Source organism: Scophthalmus maximus, chromosome 15 (genome assembly GCF_022379125.1).
Source record: "Scophthalmus maximus strain ysfricsl-2021 chromosome 15, ASM2237912v1, whole genome shotgun sequence".
NCBI classification, from domain to species: Eukaryota; Metazoa; Chordata; class Actinopteri; order Pleuronectiformes; family Scophthalmidae; genus Scophthalmus; species Scophthalmus maximus.
The window spans coordinates 12,262,501-12,280,919 of NC_061529.1; the positions used below are offsets into that span (position 1 = coordinate 12,262,501).

Consider the following 18,419-nt stretch of genomic DNA (forward strand, 5'->3'; position numbering starts at 1 on the left):
TAGAATAGATGGTTTCCTCCTGCTCAACCTACTGAATCATGTTCAGTAGCTTAAATGAATCATGCATGTACCTATAAAAAAAAAAGAAATCCTCTCAAACCTCCGCTCCATGATCCTGCAATAATCACCACATTAAATCCACTGCAGCAGTTCTACCAACCTTAAAAAATGCAAATGTGACCTGCACTCCAGCTGGCAAAAAAGAAAAGAATGTTAGCAATCATCTCACTCCCACTCATCCCTGTGTTAACCACAGGCTTTCCGAGGGAAAAATAGTTGGGCAGCAAAGGCACGTTTCACGAGAGAATGCATGAAAAGCATGAGTGGCTGGGTGGCTGGCACGGCATCGTAAGCCATGCTGCAGTGTATCAGTTAATGCTTTCTCGTGTAAAGTTCTGAGTTACTGGCTTTAACTGCAGGATGCGGAGGCATCAGCGACACCAAACCAGCGGCGGGGCACAGAAGCACATCAACTCAGGGACCTTGCATGAACTGCAGATTTGTACTGGGCTGTGATATTTTTCACCCGCTTTGTATCAACAGTCAGACAACAAGGATCTGAAACAGAAAGGACGCTTGGTGGTCTGAGGATGCCTGGTGGACTCCCCCTGCCCCGTCCCTGGCATTAAACATGCACTTAGACGAGACCGCTTCACCTCGTGCACGAAGCAACTGAGCTCTCAGTCAGCCCGTGCAGCCAGGAGGGTAAGGGGAGGGCAGAGGTCGCGCTGATGGGCACAAGAAAGTGCAGGAAGTCCACAGAGAGGACAATGTAGGAAGGGTGGGGCTTGGCACCAGCAGTCACCCATCATGCCACTCCACTCCCAGGACACTCGACAGTGCAAAGTACTGTTCCAACACTGTAATTTGGACTAAAAATATTGGACTTTCTTTCCTCCCTTTTTTGTAAATACTGTGGCCACTTCTTTCGATCCTGTGGCTCACCAGAATGGTCGTTTGCCCCTATCAAAGAATACATGTGCAGGACCTCTCACTGACTAGAGCCCATAGATGTCTTGGTTGCATGTTAACAGTGTAATAATGCGACTAATTTTAAAACGGAATATAAGAAATATCTAATGGGACATTCGTCTACAGTGTGTGTTCAATTTCCAATTGTTGTCAGTTATTTCCTCACTGTTAATGTTTGGTGTTGGGACAGCAGCAATGCACCTCAGGGCATTTGGTTCATGAGTCATGTTTTAGTTTTAAACTCACACCACTTTATTTTTCCATTGCAAGGTGACGCAGTATGATCTCAAATTAAAATGTCACACATTAAGAGTTTATTAAAGAAATACATTTTGAATAATCATTCTAGAATAACATCAATAAACTAAACATAATTCAGATTATTGACTCATTTTCAAACTGTCCATGTCTTATGAAAGTCCTGGCATAATTGATTGTTAAACATTATTCCTCTCAACAAATTCTGTGGGAAATATTGTATTGCTCTATTTGTCTTTTTAACAGAAGCATTTGATACTGCTTATCATGCTATGCTCCTGTAAATGGTTTCAGAACTATCTGTCTCGTAAACAGGAACATGTGATCTTGGGAAATGATAGCTCTACATTTTCACCAATGTAAAAGGGGGTTCCACAAGGTTCAATACTAGGTCCTGTCTGGTTCATAATCTATATTAATATGAGACATCTTCTATAACAAGTTGTAATGCCTATTTTTATGTGAATGAAGGCTGTACTGCTTTGCTAATATTGCACACTCAGCCACTTTGTCTTACAACAAGCCTTCTAGATATATCTTCCAAAGATACTATGGACAATGCATGATTTGCATATTCTCTAAATGGACATAGTATTGAAATGGTCACTCAGCCACTTCAGGGCATTTGGTGCATGAGTCATGTTTATGTTTTATACTCACACATACTTAATTTTTCCATTACAATGTGATGCAATATGATTTCAAAGTAGAACGACATGCATTTAGAGTTTATTAAAAAAAGAGATATACAAAACAAATCTAATGTAAAATCCATATGTTACCAATGTTATGTGTTCGGATGGATGCACTTCAACTGTGAACTGCTACTGTTTGAGCTCTATGTAAAGTGGCCCTCTACAACATGACACAGCACATTACAAACACAATGTTTTAAATAAGAAGTAGTTTCACTACAAGGTTTGGTTTTTTGTTCCAAGTTAACTGAAAACCATAAAGCATGAGAAGGGACCCCAGCTTTGTAATCTACACTGTGCAATATATCATTAATATGCTGCAATGTTGCCCTCAGGAATGCCATGTTTGTGGGTGTCCTACCCCCAAAAGTCCATTGAAGGGACCTAAACCTTGTCATTACAATTCCAATGATAATGACAGCTTTGAAAAGCTCGGGGTTATTTCAGTTTTCTCTTCTCACTGTCATAGTAATTACCTTTAAATTTAGTCTTCAAACTCTGTTCGTGATGCCAGAGCAGAGAGCGACCCTATATGCTGCAGTTTACAGTAGCTACACCCAACACTTTGGCAATATCAACCTTTTTGTTTGTTTGATGAATTATCTAAACTGGACACTCTCACACTTCTGCAGATAGCTGAACAAGATGACGGGGAGAAGTCAGTGTTTTGGAGCTTGAATTATGACCTGCGCTTACTTTACATTGTTTTCGTTGGACGACCTTGTTGCGAGATGTAACCCAACTGCATCTACGTTGAACTTAGTGGTTTTCCCATAACTACAGCAGAAAACAAATGTGGGGATGGCAGCAAGTAACACGTAGTTCTTTTCAGAACAACATGGACAATACTGCTGACAGGGGCCAAGCGTATCTCATGTCATCATGTGGGAGGAGATCATGTGCAAACAGATCTTGTTTGATAGAGCCCAACATGAGAAGGCTGTAATTACAAGACAAGCAACAACTACAGCCACTCTGTGCCAGTTCGGAGGCTTTCGAGCAGAACAGAAATCCGTATGTTGTGATATGCCACAGTGATTGGTGGATTGATGAAAACACAAAACTGCAACCAAGCTTTAAAAAATGCAATATCCCCAAGTTGAGGAATAGATGCTAAATAGAAACAGCAGCATTAAACAGGTGAACAGGTGAAAAACAGTACCAAAACAGTATTATGTATTTTGAGTTTATTAATCAGTAAATCAACTTCTTAATTAACTTCTGAACTTGGTTATGCCTCAACTTGCAGTGCTTTCAGATATTTTATACGTAGAACGCACCCTGTCCTCCTCTCTCAATCTCTGCCCTGTTTGTCGAAACCCAAACCTCTAACAAGCTCTAGGATGCCAATTGCAAGCAAGTCCTCCACTGACTCTGGGCGAGTTTTATTTAACCCACATGCTTTCAAATCCAGAAATGGCCTTGAGTTGATGCATTTAAATATCAGAAACCCGTGTAAACAATTTAAATGAGATCACTGAAAATTCTCAACTCACAGACTGTGGCTGTACACGTGAAGTCGTGTTCATATGTCACCATTTGAAATGCTGTCAAATCTAGTAATAACTGAGTAAATGTGGAAGGTGCATACAAACCAGCCTCCGCTGTCACTGGTGCAGATAAATTGTCAGATTTAAATGCACAGTGTAGTGACCCAAAGATGCTGGTTCTTAATGATCTTCACCTTATTCAGCTGACAGATGTTTCAAATGGTCTAAAATAAATGTGTGACAATCTCAGTGTCTCACAGGCGGCTGACGAGCCAACCAGATCGCTCCAAACCAACATTGATAGATTTGATTCCATGCAGTAGGAATGACAAACAAAGTAACTTGAATTGGAATTGGATCCTTTTATAGATTCATGTTAATAGTGATAGACATTTAAAAAATGTATGATTAAGGATGGATCAAGCCCCAGGTTCTCCACAGAGATATCAGTGATGTTCAAGACCGGGGACAAAGCCTTGGTTCAAGCGATAATGCACATTTTCTGTTGGAAATGCAAAGTCAACTATCATGCGGTATCAATCTCCAGATCTTTTACAAAGCCATCTATATGTTGTAAATGATTAAAAGCAAATACAGTGTACTCAGGTTCTGCTCCCTATATTCAGCCGTTGGATCCTGTACCCTCCTTAAACCGTATCTCTCGGTTCACCCTACAGGCCTTCACCTCCTCTGCTCCAAGCCATCAACTGCAGAAAAGCAACTGGGAGGATAAACTAGATTCTTAAACTCTGTGCCCCACTCACAAATTAACAAATTGAGGCCTTATTCTCATTTTTCCTGGATTATGGTGATCAATCAATCAACCTTTTTTTTATAGCACCTTTCATATAGGTTAGTGCAGTTCAAAGGGGTTCGAAAATGATTACTGAGTTGAAAGCAGACGACGGACAATGAAAAACCGTCACAGATTTGAAAAGACAATTAAAAATCAATTCAATGAAATTCAAAAAGATTAAATAATTCTGATAATGAAATACCATAAAACATATTTTAAAAGACAATAAGAAAAAACAACAAGATAAAAACAATCATAATTTTCGTACAGTGAATGAGTTTGTATGAATTATTCATCAGGTCCTGTGGCAGAGACACACGACCTTGTCCTCGGCTCCGTGGTCTCCGGGGCAACGACACGACACAAACACTGCAGCAGGGTACAGGAGCTCACTGTCCTCCCGTCAGACGAATGTAAAAATATATATACATATAAACCAACATCGGTAATTTAGAAATATACCAGCGATGCCGAAGAAGAAGGCTGCCAAAGTTAAGAAAGTGAAAGGCGGGTGAGTGCTTACGTGTGTGACGCTTCGCCTTGTTGCGCTGACGCTCCAAAGAAAAGCGCAAATCGTCACACTTTGCGTCTTTGTCTCAGGAAAGGGAAAAAAGACGGCAAGCAGGAGGCGAGGGCCGACAAGGAGTCGGACGTGGAGAAGGCCAAGGCCGCCGCTGCCCTGTGGGAGCTGAGGCTGAACGTCGCCGACCAGTCGCTGGTGCGGCACCGAGAGGACTGGCGCGCGTTGGCGCGCGTCAACGAGGAGCTCACCAACCGACTGCACCGCCTGGAGAGGGACACCGTGGACATCAGCGCCTGTCTGCAGAGGAAGGACGCGGCCAAAGAGCAGGAGGTCGGACAGTGTCTGAGACAAATATATATGTTTTCAAGTATCATTAATATTGTGTGTGTGATGTATATTATGCCTGACCAAAATCTCACAGATGGATGGAGTCTGTAGGCCTCTGCAGGAAGGCCTAACATTAGATGTAAGAAGATAATAACAATCCTGACCTAAGCTGCTATCTGCTCACTCCTATTTGGTTATATAATAATAATAATAATAATAATAATAATAATAATAATAATAATAATAATAATAATAATATTATTAATACGGGTAATAATAATACGGATAATAATAACAATAATAATCATATGTGCATAAAAACAATTCATGCATAGCATGCAACACATTGCTTCACATAAAAGCAGTTTGAGACATTTTTGATAAATCATCCATCCATTATCTGTACTGCATGTCAACATGAAGGTTCCACACAGACGGGTGAGGCAACGTGGTTGGTTGGGGGATTCAAACGAAGACTCTTCTTGCTGTTAAGATTCTTGGATTTTGGATCAATTGCGAGGCAACAGTGCCAACCGCCGAACCACCGCGCCACCTATAGTTTTAAAGAAATTAGAACAAAATCAGTTACAAATAGCAGGTTATTGAAAGATCACAGTATGAGATAAGTGAATATGTCTATAGATGTAGAACCCCTAAGATATTTGGCCAGAATCTTCGAGAATTGGGAGCGTAAAATAACAAAGTTTGCCTCCCCGTGCGTTTTGGTTCTGACTTCAGGAACAATCATGCATCTCAGGCACCTAACAGGCACATATTTTTTGGTTGGGCGTCCTCATGTAAACTCATATATTCAAGTAAGGACAATTGGCGCTAATTAAGTTATTATTCCCTGTTTTTTCTTCATCAGTCAGTTAGGTGAAAGTGCAATGGGCTCGGCCGTTCATAGCAAGCCGCCTCTTTTTTCCACAGATCACTTTGCTGCAGATAGGCCTAAAAAATCAAGAGGCTCTCGCACGTGAGGAGCAAAACAAACTGGTGAGTTCATCTAAAACACAACCACGACAAAATAAATGCAACTGGAGCTTTCATTTTGGTCCACAATCCATGGTATTATTCATAGTTCATAGTATTGCTGTGATTTACTGTGCGCAACTTTAAAACCTGTAACATTTGCAAAATGTGCTGAGCTGTGTTTTAACAGCCGTCGTGTGTGTAATTATGTTCACATTTATTATGTCAGAAAACAACAAGCAAACAAAGTGACCATAGAACAAAAAAACAAGCCCTCACATTCGGGGTTACATGGTCTAACGTTATTTTAATCCATGCCACTGGCCAAAAAAAAGCATCATTTAAGTGTTGGTTCAAAGGCAGCTGCACTGCTGATCTTGATGTGTTAACCATAAAAACGACCTCACACAGATCCTGACCCTCAGAGACCAGTTTAAGTAACAAGACACTTACTTTGACCCCTTCCATCCTCACTGACCTCTGCTGCTTGTCGTTAAGATCAAGCTATCAAACTGACATGGCAAAATTCAAGTGGCTTTACTAGACAAAAAAAAGGTACCCAAAAAAACACTTGCTTGCTTCTTCTGCTGCTAGCAGCTGTTTTCAATCTTCCAGCTCTTACTTCATGCTGGCAAAATAGAGTCCAATAAGCGTCTGATGAAGAAATAAGAGGCCTGGTCTGGACCAACTTGAAACATCCCTATTTTAGACACGTATGGAACTGTCACATTTGTCATCTTAGGGGGAAAAAATACTGTCCTGTGGTCGACTCCAAAGATGTGAATTCAAGACATGACATGTTCTCCACATCCCCTTTCTCATTGTGAGGTGATTAACTGGTTCATATTGAAAATTGGCTTGAGGAAACTGATGGGAACCACTCCATCAGAACCACTCCATCAGAACCACTCCATCAGAGGCACTCCATCAGGTCATGGATACTTTTGTCGAAGGAGAGACGAGATGGAGCTCTTTGAGTGTTGAGGTTATCTGTGTTAGTTACTGCACAGCGAGAGGTCAAGGAAGATGCGTGCAACACTTTTTAGATCACAAAGAACAGTGCGTACGATGCAAACCGCTCCGTTTGAATACTGCAGACTGGTGCGTCGATGTAGATGAATGTATGCCGAGTTATCTGGAGGATTACGATTAGGCCTAAAGTTATAATCAGATGGTTGACAACCTGTCATTTAGTAGTCATGTACATGTTTGTGGGTGTGTGTTTCTCATGACTTTGGTCACTTTGTCACATTGGTGCGCAGACTGGCTCCTCCACAGCAGCATCTTGAGGCATTTAGCCTCACTGATGTGTACTTAAGATGGTTTTCCAAAGGTTATGGCCAGTGTGAACCAAAAAATCTACTCTCTCAGCCATACAAGCTGCATTGCTGAGAAAGACTCTCAAGATCTTTAGATGAGTGGATGGATTTAATGTGTAAAATGTTTTAGATTTGGTTATTTTTGCATCAAATTACAAGATTGGTTTCAACAGGCTGAAGATTATACTCTTCAAATCAACGAGATGAAGGAGCTGTTCAGAAAGAGATCCAGTGACTTTGACATGATCCAGGAGGGAATGAAGACAATTAAGGAGTTTCAGAAGACGAAAGCCCAGATGGAGCAGGAGCTCAATGATGTGAGGAAAATCATATGAAAGTGTTGCCTTTTAGAGAGTGTGAGAGTGAGTGTTGTGGCTAACCATGACCTGTTGGTTTCGTAGACTAGAGAAAGCATGGGTCTCGCTGACAAGGAGCACAGGGAAAACCTGAACAAAATGGAGTACAAATTCTTCAAAGAAAAGGTATAGTCAAGCACAAAAGAGCGGAAGATATTGGCGTACGATGTGTTGAAGTTTAAATGAAATAGACCTGAGCAGGTGGAACAGTGAAGGAGCTCAACAATTTCCCTGCAGGCTCGTCTGGAGAGAGAAGCCGAGCGAGCGATAGCCGTGGCGGTGGACAGGGCGCACAATGAAGCCATCGTGTGAGTGTTTCCACTGTTTCCTTCACAATCTAATTTTATTCTTGAACCATTTACTGACATAAATGTATTACATGTATATATATATATATATATATATATATATATATATATGTGTGTGTGTGGTCGAGAAAAGAACTCCTTGTTTGTTCTACTTATATAAGTAGAACAAATGTCCTTTTCTCGACCACACCGGTTCTTCGCCTTCATGATGGTGTACATCACCAAAGCCAATGATCACATCCTCCGCTGTCCCACAATGCCCTGAAGGGAGGGGAGTGCACAGTGTGTGTGGGTGTGTGTGTGTGTGTGTGTGTGTGTGTGTGGAAGAACATAGTTTATTGCCTTTGAGGCCATGGGATGTATATTTCGCCACTGCAGTGTTTAGTTAATTTGTACAGCTCATAAAACATCAACATTGATACTGGTGTGTGTGGTCCTGTCGCTTTGATCTGAGTGTCGGTCATTGATTTAATTTTAAAGGTGCTATTTGTAGGTTTTTTTTGGTAGTGCTACATAGCACAGCATTTGCATTAAGAGCTGTTAACATACCAGTCCGGCAGAAATGTTGAGTTCCGAATGGGAACTTTATTCCTTTATGAACCGGTGTTTTTCAGAGCTGCTTCTTTGCTTTGCTTCTTTTGCCAACCTACTAACACCATCCAGACGGGCCTGTGTCATCTCCATCGGATTCGCTAGTCACTGTCGCGTCCCGTTTGCCTTGAAGAAGCAGCTCTGCTCAGAGAGTTTATTATAACCTCAATGGCTGAGGATCTTAGCAAGCGACCATCACCACCACCACCACCACCACCACCCCACAACCGTCAAGAAGCCACGTTCGATGTCCGAGAAAACGTGCATATAGCACCTTTAATCTTTAATCTCTTCTTATAAATTGTCTTTAAGACCTAAGTACAACAGCCCAGTTAATTATCCTCCCTGTTTAAGAACCAACAACCAACTGATAGTGATAGGAAAACTTTGCGATGTACTTTACATGGTGAGATCTCAACCTCTTCGTAATAAGAGCCTTTTTCTACACTGACGAACAAAGAGTCTGGAGATATTTTCATGTTTTATTCTACTTGGGACACTGTGCAGGTTCAAATAAATCAAAACGGTGTGCAAACGTTTCCGGCCATTAAATGAAGATTCCTAGTGTTCATGATTTGGGCCAAAATGCTCAGCGGCTCGTTTATTTGCTCCGCAAACTGTTTAGGCAGTTGGACGATGCGTCGCGCTCGGTGTTCAAGGAGAATGTCCGTCTCAACGAAGCGCTGAGACATCACATCAAGGAGGCAGAGGACCTGCAGAAACTGACAAGCTCCCTGGCAAAGCAAAACGCCTCACTGGCATTGGACAAGGTATGTTTTTGAACCACCGGAGGGCTAACAGCACCGGCAGGCCTTGCACAGACACAATTAATGTCCAAGTCATTTTCACTCATTTCAGTTATGAAACACTTGTCAGCTCTGTCCAGAATATATCTCAGGTGTTTTTTTCCCTTGTACTGTTTACTCGTGCTGACCTTGTGTATTTTGCTTGTGGTCCTACTCCTGCCTCCCCCTCCCCCCCACTGACTACTACCCAGCCTGTCAGTGGTCAGCGGTTGTGGCGAGTTTCCACTGGTGTACGGGTTCAAATTCAGTGGCTTCTCCTTTGCAGGTTCCTGGCACCGATTCTTAAAGACAAATAAATATTGGGCTCGTTAATCTTACCTCGAATGGTGACAGTCAATCAAGGGAGTAGATCCACCGCGTTGAAGCTTTGGCCACTCACTCAGCAGCACAGGCTAGAACACAAGTCATTATCTGTTCTTGGTCCGAATTGGCATGAAAATGAAAGGACTTCCCAGAGTAAGCTTGGTGTCATCCGTTTTTACAACTGTGCTGTTCTCTCCACTCGCCAAGAACACCTTTGAGCTGATGGTGAAGAAGAATGCAGCTCAGATGGCGGCACAGAAAGAGGAGCTATCTAAACTGAGGGCCAAGGTTGATTCCCTGCAGCAGGCCCTCGACCTTAAGGCCAGGGAACTTGAGCAAGAGGAAAAGAAGGAGGCGGAGGAGATTCTCGTCAGAAGCCAGGCCGGCCAGGTAGAGCTGGGGAAGCTGCAGAAGGTGCTTGGCACGCGCGGGAGAGAACTGGGCCACGTCAAGCGGCTGGCGAGCACCATTGTGGAGCAGCGCACAGAGCTGGAGCAGTTCTTCCACGAGTCCCTGGCCCAGGTGAGGCAGGAGATCGCGGCCAGCAGGCTGCAATACAAAAAGGAGGCTCTCCGGGCTTATCGCTGGAGGCTGACGGAGGCCACAGCAGGGAAGCTCAAGTTCCCACCCATCCGCACCTTCCAGAAAGGCCCCCACAGTACCAACTCTGTCTATTCAGACATGGAGGCAGCCGCGACGTGGTAGGTCCACCTCCCATCATTTCCATGACTTGTACTTCTGTGTAAGTCATTGTGATATTTTTATTTCCCCGTGTTTATTAGTGGCAAGTCACCTGCAGATCCTTCAGTGGTCATCGTCCTTCAGCACTCTTCATACAGCCTGAATATGTAAATACATTTGCACATTAGCAGAGCTTGATTTTAATATTGATTTTATCCTGCTGGGTTTTTTTAGGACACATCAACCAGGCAGCAAAGTTGAAATCTCAGATCTCACTTGGGAGCAGAAGGAGCAAGTGCTCAGGCTTCTCTTTGCTAAAATGAACGGACAGAAGGAGAGGTAATAAAACCTCTAAGTAATTGTTTGTTTGACTTAGAAAGACTTGATGGTTGCTCATTCATCGCACACTGGCTTCATCCAAATTGATACTTTCAAATCAAGTTATAATCCCCTAAAATGAACTGACACTCCTGCGTCAATTAACCCTGGAGAACAAAGTGCAGTAGTTCAGGCTGAACTCATGGTGACTCCTCCCTCTATTTAATGTTTTAAACAGCCATTTTCTCGGCAGAAGAGGATACCATAAAACATCAGTTAGGCTTCGACCAATTTTCTTTTCCACCCAGCTGCTTAAAAAGAATGAAGAAAGAGTCTGGGCACAATAGCAAAAATAGGCCCAGCCGCAGAGTCGTGTGCTTGGAAACAAACATCTGGTCACGTCGATTTGCTTTCAGCCTATTGGCCCCTCTTCACGTGCACCAGCAGTTTATTTTGTTCTTTGAACACTTGTGGTCACAGAGCAGCTGGTAACATGATTTTCAGAGAGGAGTGTGCAGGGGATCTGGATGTATGGGAGTATAGCAGGCAGGAGAAGATGTATATTCATGTTAGTAGTGGTCTGGCACCTAGTCCGGCAGAATAACACACAGAACATTTGGCGACTCAAGAGAGTCTGTTTGAAGCATCCAAGTCCATGTGCCTTGCGTTTACCCCGAGTAACCCCCTTTCCAAGACAGGCTGCAGGCCTGAGTGACAAGACACCAGTCTGCTAAAACATGGCTTTTCACCACGAGGTTGTGTACTCAACTGCAACTCTGCAATTTTCCTGATAGGAAAGTCAGCCAACATCTGGCCTCGTCTGCGAAAAGGAGCCTTATTGACAGCGATGCTGCCGGGTAAGACACTGGAGGAATGTGCGAGAATAAAAGTTTGACCTCATCCTTGCAATTACGAAGCCTGCGTAGATTTATTCGTCCCACATTCCATGTTTAGCTGAAAAAGCATTGGCTGTGAGAACATGAGTGCCTCCATGTGATTTATCAAGACGGCTGCATTTTAGCGTTGCATAATGATGACTGTCTTCCAGAATTAGAGAGGAGCTCTCCCCGGCGACCTTCATCACCCAGGCGCCTGAGTCCCTTCGGCCCTCGAACCCAAACAGCCTGCCGGATGTACACACCAGATGACCTCTGTGTGGCCTCTACATTGCACATCACACTCTGGATTGTTTGCCTCTGCTCTGTGCACTTACCACAGTGTCAATCACGTGTTTAGTAGAATACGAGACGTTTGTTTGTGCTCATAAATATCTTTGGATGCATGTATATATGGCATGTGAGTTGTCTCTTTTATACACGGAGCCTCTTTGCATTCTGTCATAGACTATTTAAAAAGATCACATCACTCAAGTCAAAACCTCTTTCTGACAACATAGTGCAGACTATGTGAACATTTGCCCAAACATATCTGTCCAAATATTTTGTACATCTGAATAATTGTTGGATAATGGAATACAATGCAGTGTGTCCATGACAACCGTGACAATGATGTATTTGAGGAAATGACATGGATCCAATCACACATTATCTGTAGCGATCTTTTGCATTGATAAAATCTTGACCACACTGGTGTACATGTACAGAATATCTCTATATATATATATATATATATATATATACACATCTGATGTAAAGTCTATCAAAGGGGGGAGCATTTTGTGTTAATGAACTATTCAAATTGAAAAATAATTCATCAGTTTTGTGTGTGGAAGAAGAGTTTTGAACAGGGTTATGACAGCGGCACTTAGGTGGAGTATTTAGCGTCCCATCGTAGGCATTGTAACTGCAGGACTTTTCAAGGTGGCATCTTCAGCTTTCCATTGTGAGGTTACAGTTTTGATCTGCGTGTAGAACTGGATGCCCTGTAGAGAGGGAGAGAAAAAAAACGAAACATTTACATTCACCGAGCATCAGTAAGGTGTTATATTTTGTTGTTGTTTCATGAAATAATTACTTGTTTTCCGTAGAAGTTCATGTCCCCTCTGAAGGATCCTCTTGAACCGGTAAAGGAGAACATTGGCAGTGGAACAGGGATGGGAACATTGACTCCGACCTGCAGAAAACAAGTATTGTCCCTCTCATTTCCATAAAAAGTGAGCTTCGTAAAGCAATACCCCAGGGTCCCAAATTGCTAGCATGAGTAAGATGTGGCTGATGAGAGATGTTGTACAACTATGCTGTTTAAAAAACAAGCTTACATGAGCACAATAAACACGGCTGAACCTGCGGTTTATATTTGCAGTATTGAAAGCAAAGCCTGCTCTTATGAGAGGGAAGAAAAACTAAATAAAACATTTTGTTATGAAGGCAATAGAGGCACGGCACGGTTGGTTTAGAGTGTTTGAAACAACGGGAATGACTTTGGACGCAACTCAGGCCCTTTGGCGAAGGTGCAGGGGGGGAAAAAAGGAAAAGTAGATGTTTGTTGCATCGAGGTTTGGAGAGGAGTACAGCACATGGCCTGCACAGCATTCCCCGACATGTGAACAGCAAACACAGGGCATATCTAGGCTCCACAGGCAAACAAATAGGGGGGAAAAGATGGACATATTTATGCTTAAATGTTAAACAGGACCCTCGGAATCCCTTTTGAGTTTAATTTAAGGTTTCCCCTCCTCGAGGACTACCCGGAAAAATGTTTCTATGTCCTCCTGTTTTCCTTTAACAGACACCTATTTGCTGTAGCTATTCGTAGTCTTGTCTGTTGGGGAAGTGGAGGGAAGGGGGTTGCCGAAGGTGTGTATTTTAGGTCAGGGGCAAACAAGGCTATACTTAACATGGAAAGTGTTTTGTTATATTAAGGTTTTCAAACAGAATCTCGATGTACTACCACTAGAGATGCTGCATCGACATGACAGAGGGATGTGAATGTCTCCTTTCTCCCAAAACAGACGGACACATTTGGAGGCTGCAGCCACTCACCTGGCCCACGTCCACCTCGTGAGTGTATTTACGCGCAGTGGCGCCATTTGTGGTGAAGATAGCTGTGCCGTTGCCATAGGGGTTCCCGTTGACCAAACTAATTGCATCATCGAGAGTGTCTGCCTCAAGGACAACCAACACCGGCCCGAAGATCTCCTCAGTGTAGCACTTCATCTCTGGCTGTGAGAGCACACAGGGCAACGTGTTTACTGACAGTTTTTTGAAATGGTACATTTATTGTGTGCGCATGAAAATAGTGAACCCACATACTGTGACACTGCCGATGATCGTGGGACCCACAAAGTTGCCGTTCTCGTAGCCCTTAACCTTGACACTTCGGCCATCCAGGAGCAGCTTGGCTCCCTCATCCACACCACTCTGGACCAGACTGCAGACTCTCTCCTTGGCCTGGGGAGAGATCAGAGGCCCCACATCTGCACCGGGCTGGTCTCCTAGCAGGGCCCCCCAAACAACCGGCTATAAGGTTACATGCCATGCCACTCGCATGATGTGAGCACATTAAGGGCTCAGATGCTTCTTTGGCCACAAACACACAAAAGCCTGGCCGAGGGGCACCCTGAGGCACTCCCTTAGAGATGAATACTTAGGGGTTTCCTGTGTACTACACAAATTAGAGTCCGTATCTCTGCAAACAGCGAGAATCATTTTCTATTTTACTTCATGTCAGGATTTGATGCTCTGAAACACTATTTAGGTCTGGGCCGCAGATCTGGCCACAAATTTGCAGCATGGCTTACTCAACAAGCCATCGCTCCCAGCTGAATCCAATGTGAAGTTACAACACGGCAAAGGGCGAGAGGTGTGGTTAGGGCGGCTTGGGTGGCCCCGCGATGACTAAACCAAAGGCCGTTGGGGGAGACTGGAGGTGAAGGGCTGGGGTGATGGGGCGCGGTACCTGCATTCACGCACAGAGCCTTGGCACGCTCCACCAGCTCCGGCAGCCAGCTCCGTGCCTCGCCAACCAGGATGGCCGTGGAAAGAGCCATGCAGCGCTGTCCCGCTGCCCCGAACGCTGCACCCACAAGCTGGTTCAGAGTGTTCTCCTTGTTGGCATCAGGCATCACCACACCATGGTTCTTGGCTCCCTGCAGCACATGAAAAGTGGTTAGCCTTCTGCAGTTTCATCTCCACATTACAGGGACTGGTTTGTCACAAGTTAGAACATAATAATCAGGGATTTGTAAACAAACGACCCAACACATTTTATATAGTAAACTTGTGAGGACTGCTGGATACACAATCAAAATCAAAAGGTAACATTTATAATTTCACAGTTTGAATGTCCAACAGTGATGCAGAGCTGCAGCTTCCGTTTCCCACCTTTTCTCTTCAACAAATAACGGCAACAAAGATGCATGAACAATCTGTTGGCCATGGCTGCCACCTGCTGGACATCTGCAGCGCGTCTGAGACATTATACAGCTGATAGGTTATGACACTCACCATGTTGGACTGGACCCTCTTGCCATTTTTAGAGCCCCTCTCGTAAATGTACTCCCCAGCTTGATTTGAGCCGACAAAGCTGATGGCCTTGATGGCTGGATTGTCACAGATGAAATTCACAGCTGTGCCAGAAAGAAAAGTAAGAAAAAAGTATTAACTTCCATATCCTTTCATCAGATACACCAATACACTCTCATGAGGTTAAACCCAACGAATGAAAAATGTATCAGCTATCAGTGTTATAGATTCCTGGTGCTGTAAAGAAATGGTTCATAAATGCTCAAATGAAGTAGCTCTTTCACATTATAATTGTGAGGGCAGTTTTAATATAAATCCTTGGGCTTTTACAGTATGTGAATCAATCAAACAGAAAAAACATCCCTGAATTTTAGTATCATCATGGATGTTAGATTATTATATGTATTTATATTATAAAAGAAAATAGTGAAAATGATCCATCAAAATGTTCCAGGGCCTAAAGTAAAAAGATTTAAATGTCTTGTTTTGTCTCACCAACAGTCAAAAATCCCCCCAAAAATACATTAATATAGTTCTAGAGTAACAATTAGTTTTCTGTAAATCAACAAATTGATTAATTTAAAAAAAAATTAAAATAAAAACAGATTTGTCTAAAGAATGCCACAAAAAGATCTGAAAAAGAAACTCTTAAAATAACTATAATAAAATCAGAAGGTTAATTGATTAGTAGTAGTATAACAGGCAGCCATGGGCCACACAAAAACTATAAAACCAAGGTGACCAACTAATGAGGACCAAGATGATTAATGGCCGTTAATTTCAGACACTGAGATTTTGAATGTAATCGAGTGGACATTTTTTAGATCTAAGAAATGTTAGTGAATCAGCATCATCACACTGGCTCGTCTCTGCACCGATGACAACGTTCAGACGCAGAACGTCATGTTCTGAAAATCTCTGTCCAAAGGCAACAGAGTCCAGCTCTTACCCGCGTGTTGCCCGTGGATGACATTGATAGTCCCGTCTGGAGCACCAGCATCCTGCAGCATCTTGACCAGCAGCATGGCACAAGTTGGCACTCGCTCTGAGGGCTTCAGCAGGTATGTGTTGCCACACACCAAGCCCATGGGAAACATCCACAGTGGGATCATGGCTGGGAAGTTGAAGGGGGCAATGCCGGCGCACACCCCGAGGGGCAGGCGGTAGGTGTGGGTGTCCATGTCCTTGGTGATGGAGGGCAGGGTTTCGCCAAGCATCAGAGAGGTGATGCTGCAGGCGTGCTCCACAACCTCTGCAAAGGAATAAAATAAACAGAGCGTGCAACGCAAAAGTTAATTTGGTTAGTTTTTTCAAACTGTAATAATCCACCTATTTAAGTAAAACAACAAATACAATGCAAGATATTTGAAATGGAACTCAACTAAGATGATATCCTGTTTTTCAGAATAAAAGCTAGACCTGATGACAACAGAAGGTTTTCCATAACACAGTTACTCTACTTCATTGATAAGTGCTGATTGTTCAAAAGCCTCATGAAGGAAACCACCCTTTGTTCAGAGCGAGTATAACTCATTAACCATTCTCTCAACCACAAAGTAACAGCATACATAACATGGAAATGTTTACCTAATCGTTGCCCTTTGTAAAGGAATATCTGTGCACGTGTGAGAGCGTTACACAAACTTACGCAATCCTCTGAACACATCCCCCTCTGCATCTGCAAGGGTCTTTCCCTGTTCCACTGTGATGGCCTTGGCAAGTTCTTTCTGCAACACAAGGCAATGGCTGCACTTTACATGCAACTCCAGCTTTAATGTAAACTGAAGAGTTTTAGCTTAAATGAAAACAGCAGGGTCTGAAGTGACGTGGGAAAGGTGCGCAACGTAAATGCTGAAAGGGAAACTCTGGTTTTCAGCTGCCGCACCTTACACCCTGACAGTCTGACTTACAATGTTGTCCTTGATAAGCTGCTGATAGCGGAGAAAGACCTGCTGCCGAGCCAAGATGGACGTCTCAGACCACGAGTGATAGGCTCTGGAGCACGAGTCCACGGCAGCCGTCATCTCCTCTTGGGTGGCTTTGGGTACGCGGGCGATCACCTCGTTGGTCGCCTGCAGAGGAGTTTATCAAAAACAAATAATGCATTTCCACACTGACTCCTTGAGGTCACATTTATAATTGTTGGGTCATGGCTGAGCTTTAAACAGTGCCTCCTATCGACTTTTACTTGGTTATTTTTTGATTTAGTTCACATGTGACAGTGAATGGTTCTTTCACTCGAGGTTATATGCTGATGTGAACCTGCAAAGACTGCTGTGGGATGTTCAGCCACACAAACTGGTTAAACGTTATGTAACAGGTTAAGCAACGTGTGTAGACTTTGCTGTGATCAGCCACGTCTGAGCAACAAAAAACATGGAGGAGCATCATACAGAATATGCTAAAACCAACAATGTACAGTAGCGACTGTTGTGTATTGATGCAAATCAAGTGGAACACTTACGGGATTGTGAATATCCAGCCATTCTGAAGTCTTGGATTCAACAAACTTCCCGTCAATGAACAGCTTGGTGGTGGGCTGTGAGGACATCACATCACAAATTATTAGACATTTGTTGTAAAGTGTAACAGCAGACTGACAATTAAGAGAGTCCTGTTTCAACTCACCACTGAGGAGGAGGAGTAGCACATACGGCCAACTTTAAGTGGGACCTGGGAAAACAAACACAGATCATTAAATGCAATAAATATCATAACTTATCAGGATAATTGTTGGTATGGTTTACATACTTGGAAAAAAAACTAAAAACATTAAATGCACACAACCAGCTTAATTTTGTTTCCCCTGTTGCAGCCTGAAGGCCCAGTAGATTAATGAGCAACTACAGTGTAGTTATGAAAGTGGTTGAGGAGGACAAAGTCAAGCTGACTGGAGAGGAAACAACTGAAATGAATGGTTGAAGTTATAATGCGTGTGAAATGAGTGAGTCTGTAAAACAAACAGGATCAAAACACTGCAGCACACTTAGTAAATAATATGAGCTGTCAAAACTGACCGTGTCATTAGTAAATGAGGACATTATGTTTTTAAAAGCTTGGACCTTTGACTTTATTATTTTTAATCTTACCTTGGTCCTAAACACTGATCTTAAAGCTGTTGACGCCATCGCAGTGTAATTAATGCAGCAGCCTCACTTGGTTTGACAAACTCCGCAGGTCGGACGGCGGCCAGCGGGGGACGACGTTCATCTCTCTTCTTCACGGAGACGTCACCATCTGTGGGCGGGCTCTGAGGAAATCTCAGGCCGGTGATTCGCTC

General features: G+C 43.2%; 3 protein-coding genes across 3 annotated transcripts in view; 1 reads left to right on the forward strand and 2 right to left on the reverse strand.

The window, feature by feature from the left end:
* The window catches only part of entpd5a (ectonucleoside triphosphate diphosphohydrolase 5a), a 13,964-nt gene extending 9,010 nt beyond the window's left edge, over nt 1-4,954 (reverse strand). The window contains exon 1 of the mRNA XM_035609777.2: nt 4,735-4,954. The gene's annotated coding sequence lies outside the window, so the exon portion shown is untranslated. The remainder of the gene's footprint in view (nt 1-4,734) is intronic.
* LOC118285870 (basal body-orientation factor 1-like) lies at nt 4,538-12,001 on the forward strand. The gene is made up of 11 exons (XM_035609776.2): nt 4,538-4,722; nt 4,812-5,064; nt 5,992-6,057; nt 7,526-7,669; nt 7,754-7,834; nt 7,946-8,016; nt 9,233-9,377; nt 9,924-10,417; nt 10,632-10,736; nt 11,510-11,572; nt 11,764-12,001. Exons 1-11 carry the CDS (start codon nt 4,679-4,681, stop codon nt 11,861-11,863), a joined length of 1,566 nt encoding a protein of 521 aa, XP_035465669.2. The 5' UTR covers nt 4,538-4,678; the 3' UTR covers nt 11,864-12,001.
* A 46-nt stretch (nt 12,002-12,047) lies between these two features.
* Nucleotides 12,048-18,382, reverse strand: aldh6a1 (aldehyde dehydrogenase 6 family, member A1). The gene is made up of 12 exons (XM_035609775.2): nt 18,229-18,382; nt 17,768-17,812; nt 17,604-17,678; nt 17,050-17,211; nt 16,788-16,866; nt 16,089-16,391; nt 15,122-15,243; nt 14,574-14,763; nt 13,928-14,109; nt 13,658-13,837; nt 12,690-12,788; nt 12,048-12,597 (listed from the first exon to the last, which is right to left on the reverse strand). Exons 1-12 carry the CDS (start codon nt 18,265-18,267, stop codon nt 12,493-12,495), a joined length of 1,581 nt encoding a protein of 526 aa, XP_035465668.2. The 5' UTR covers nt 18,268-18,382; the 3' UTR covers nt 12,048-12,492.
* Between the last annotated feature and the right edge of the window lie 37 nt (nt 18,383-18,419).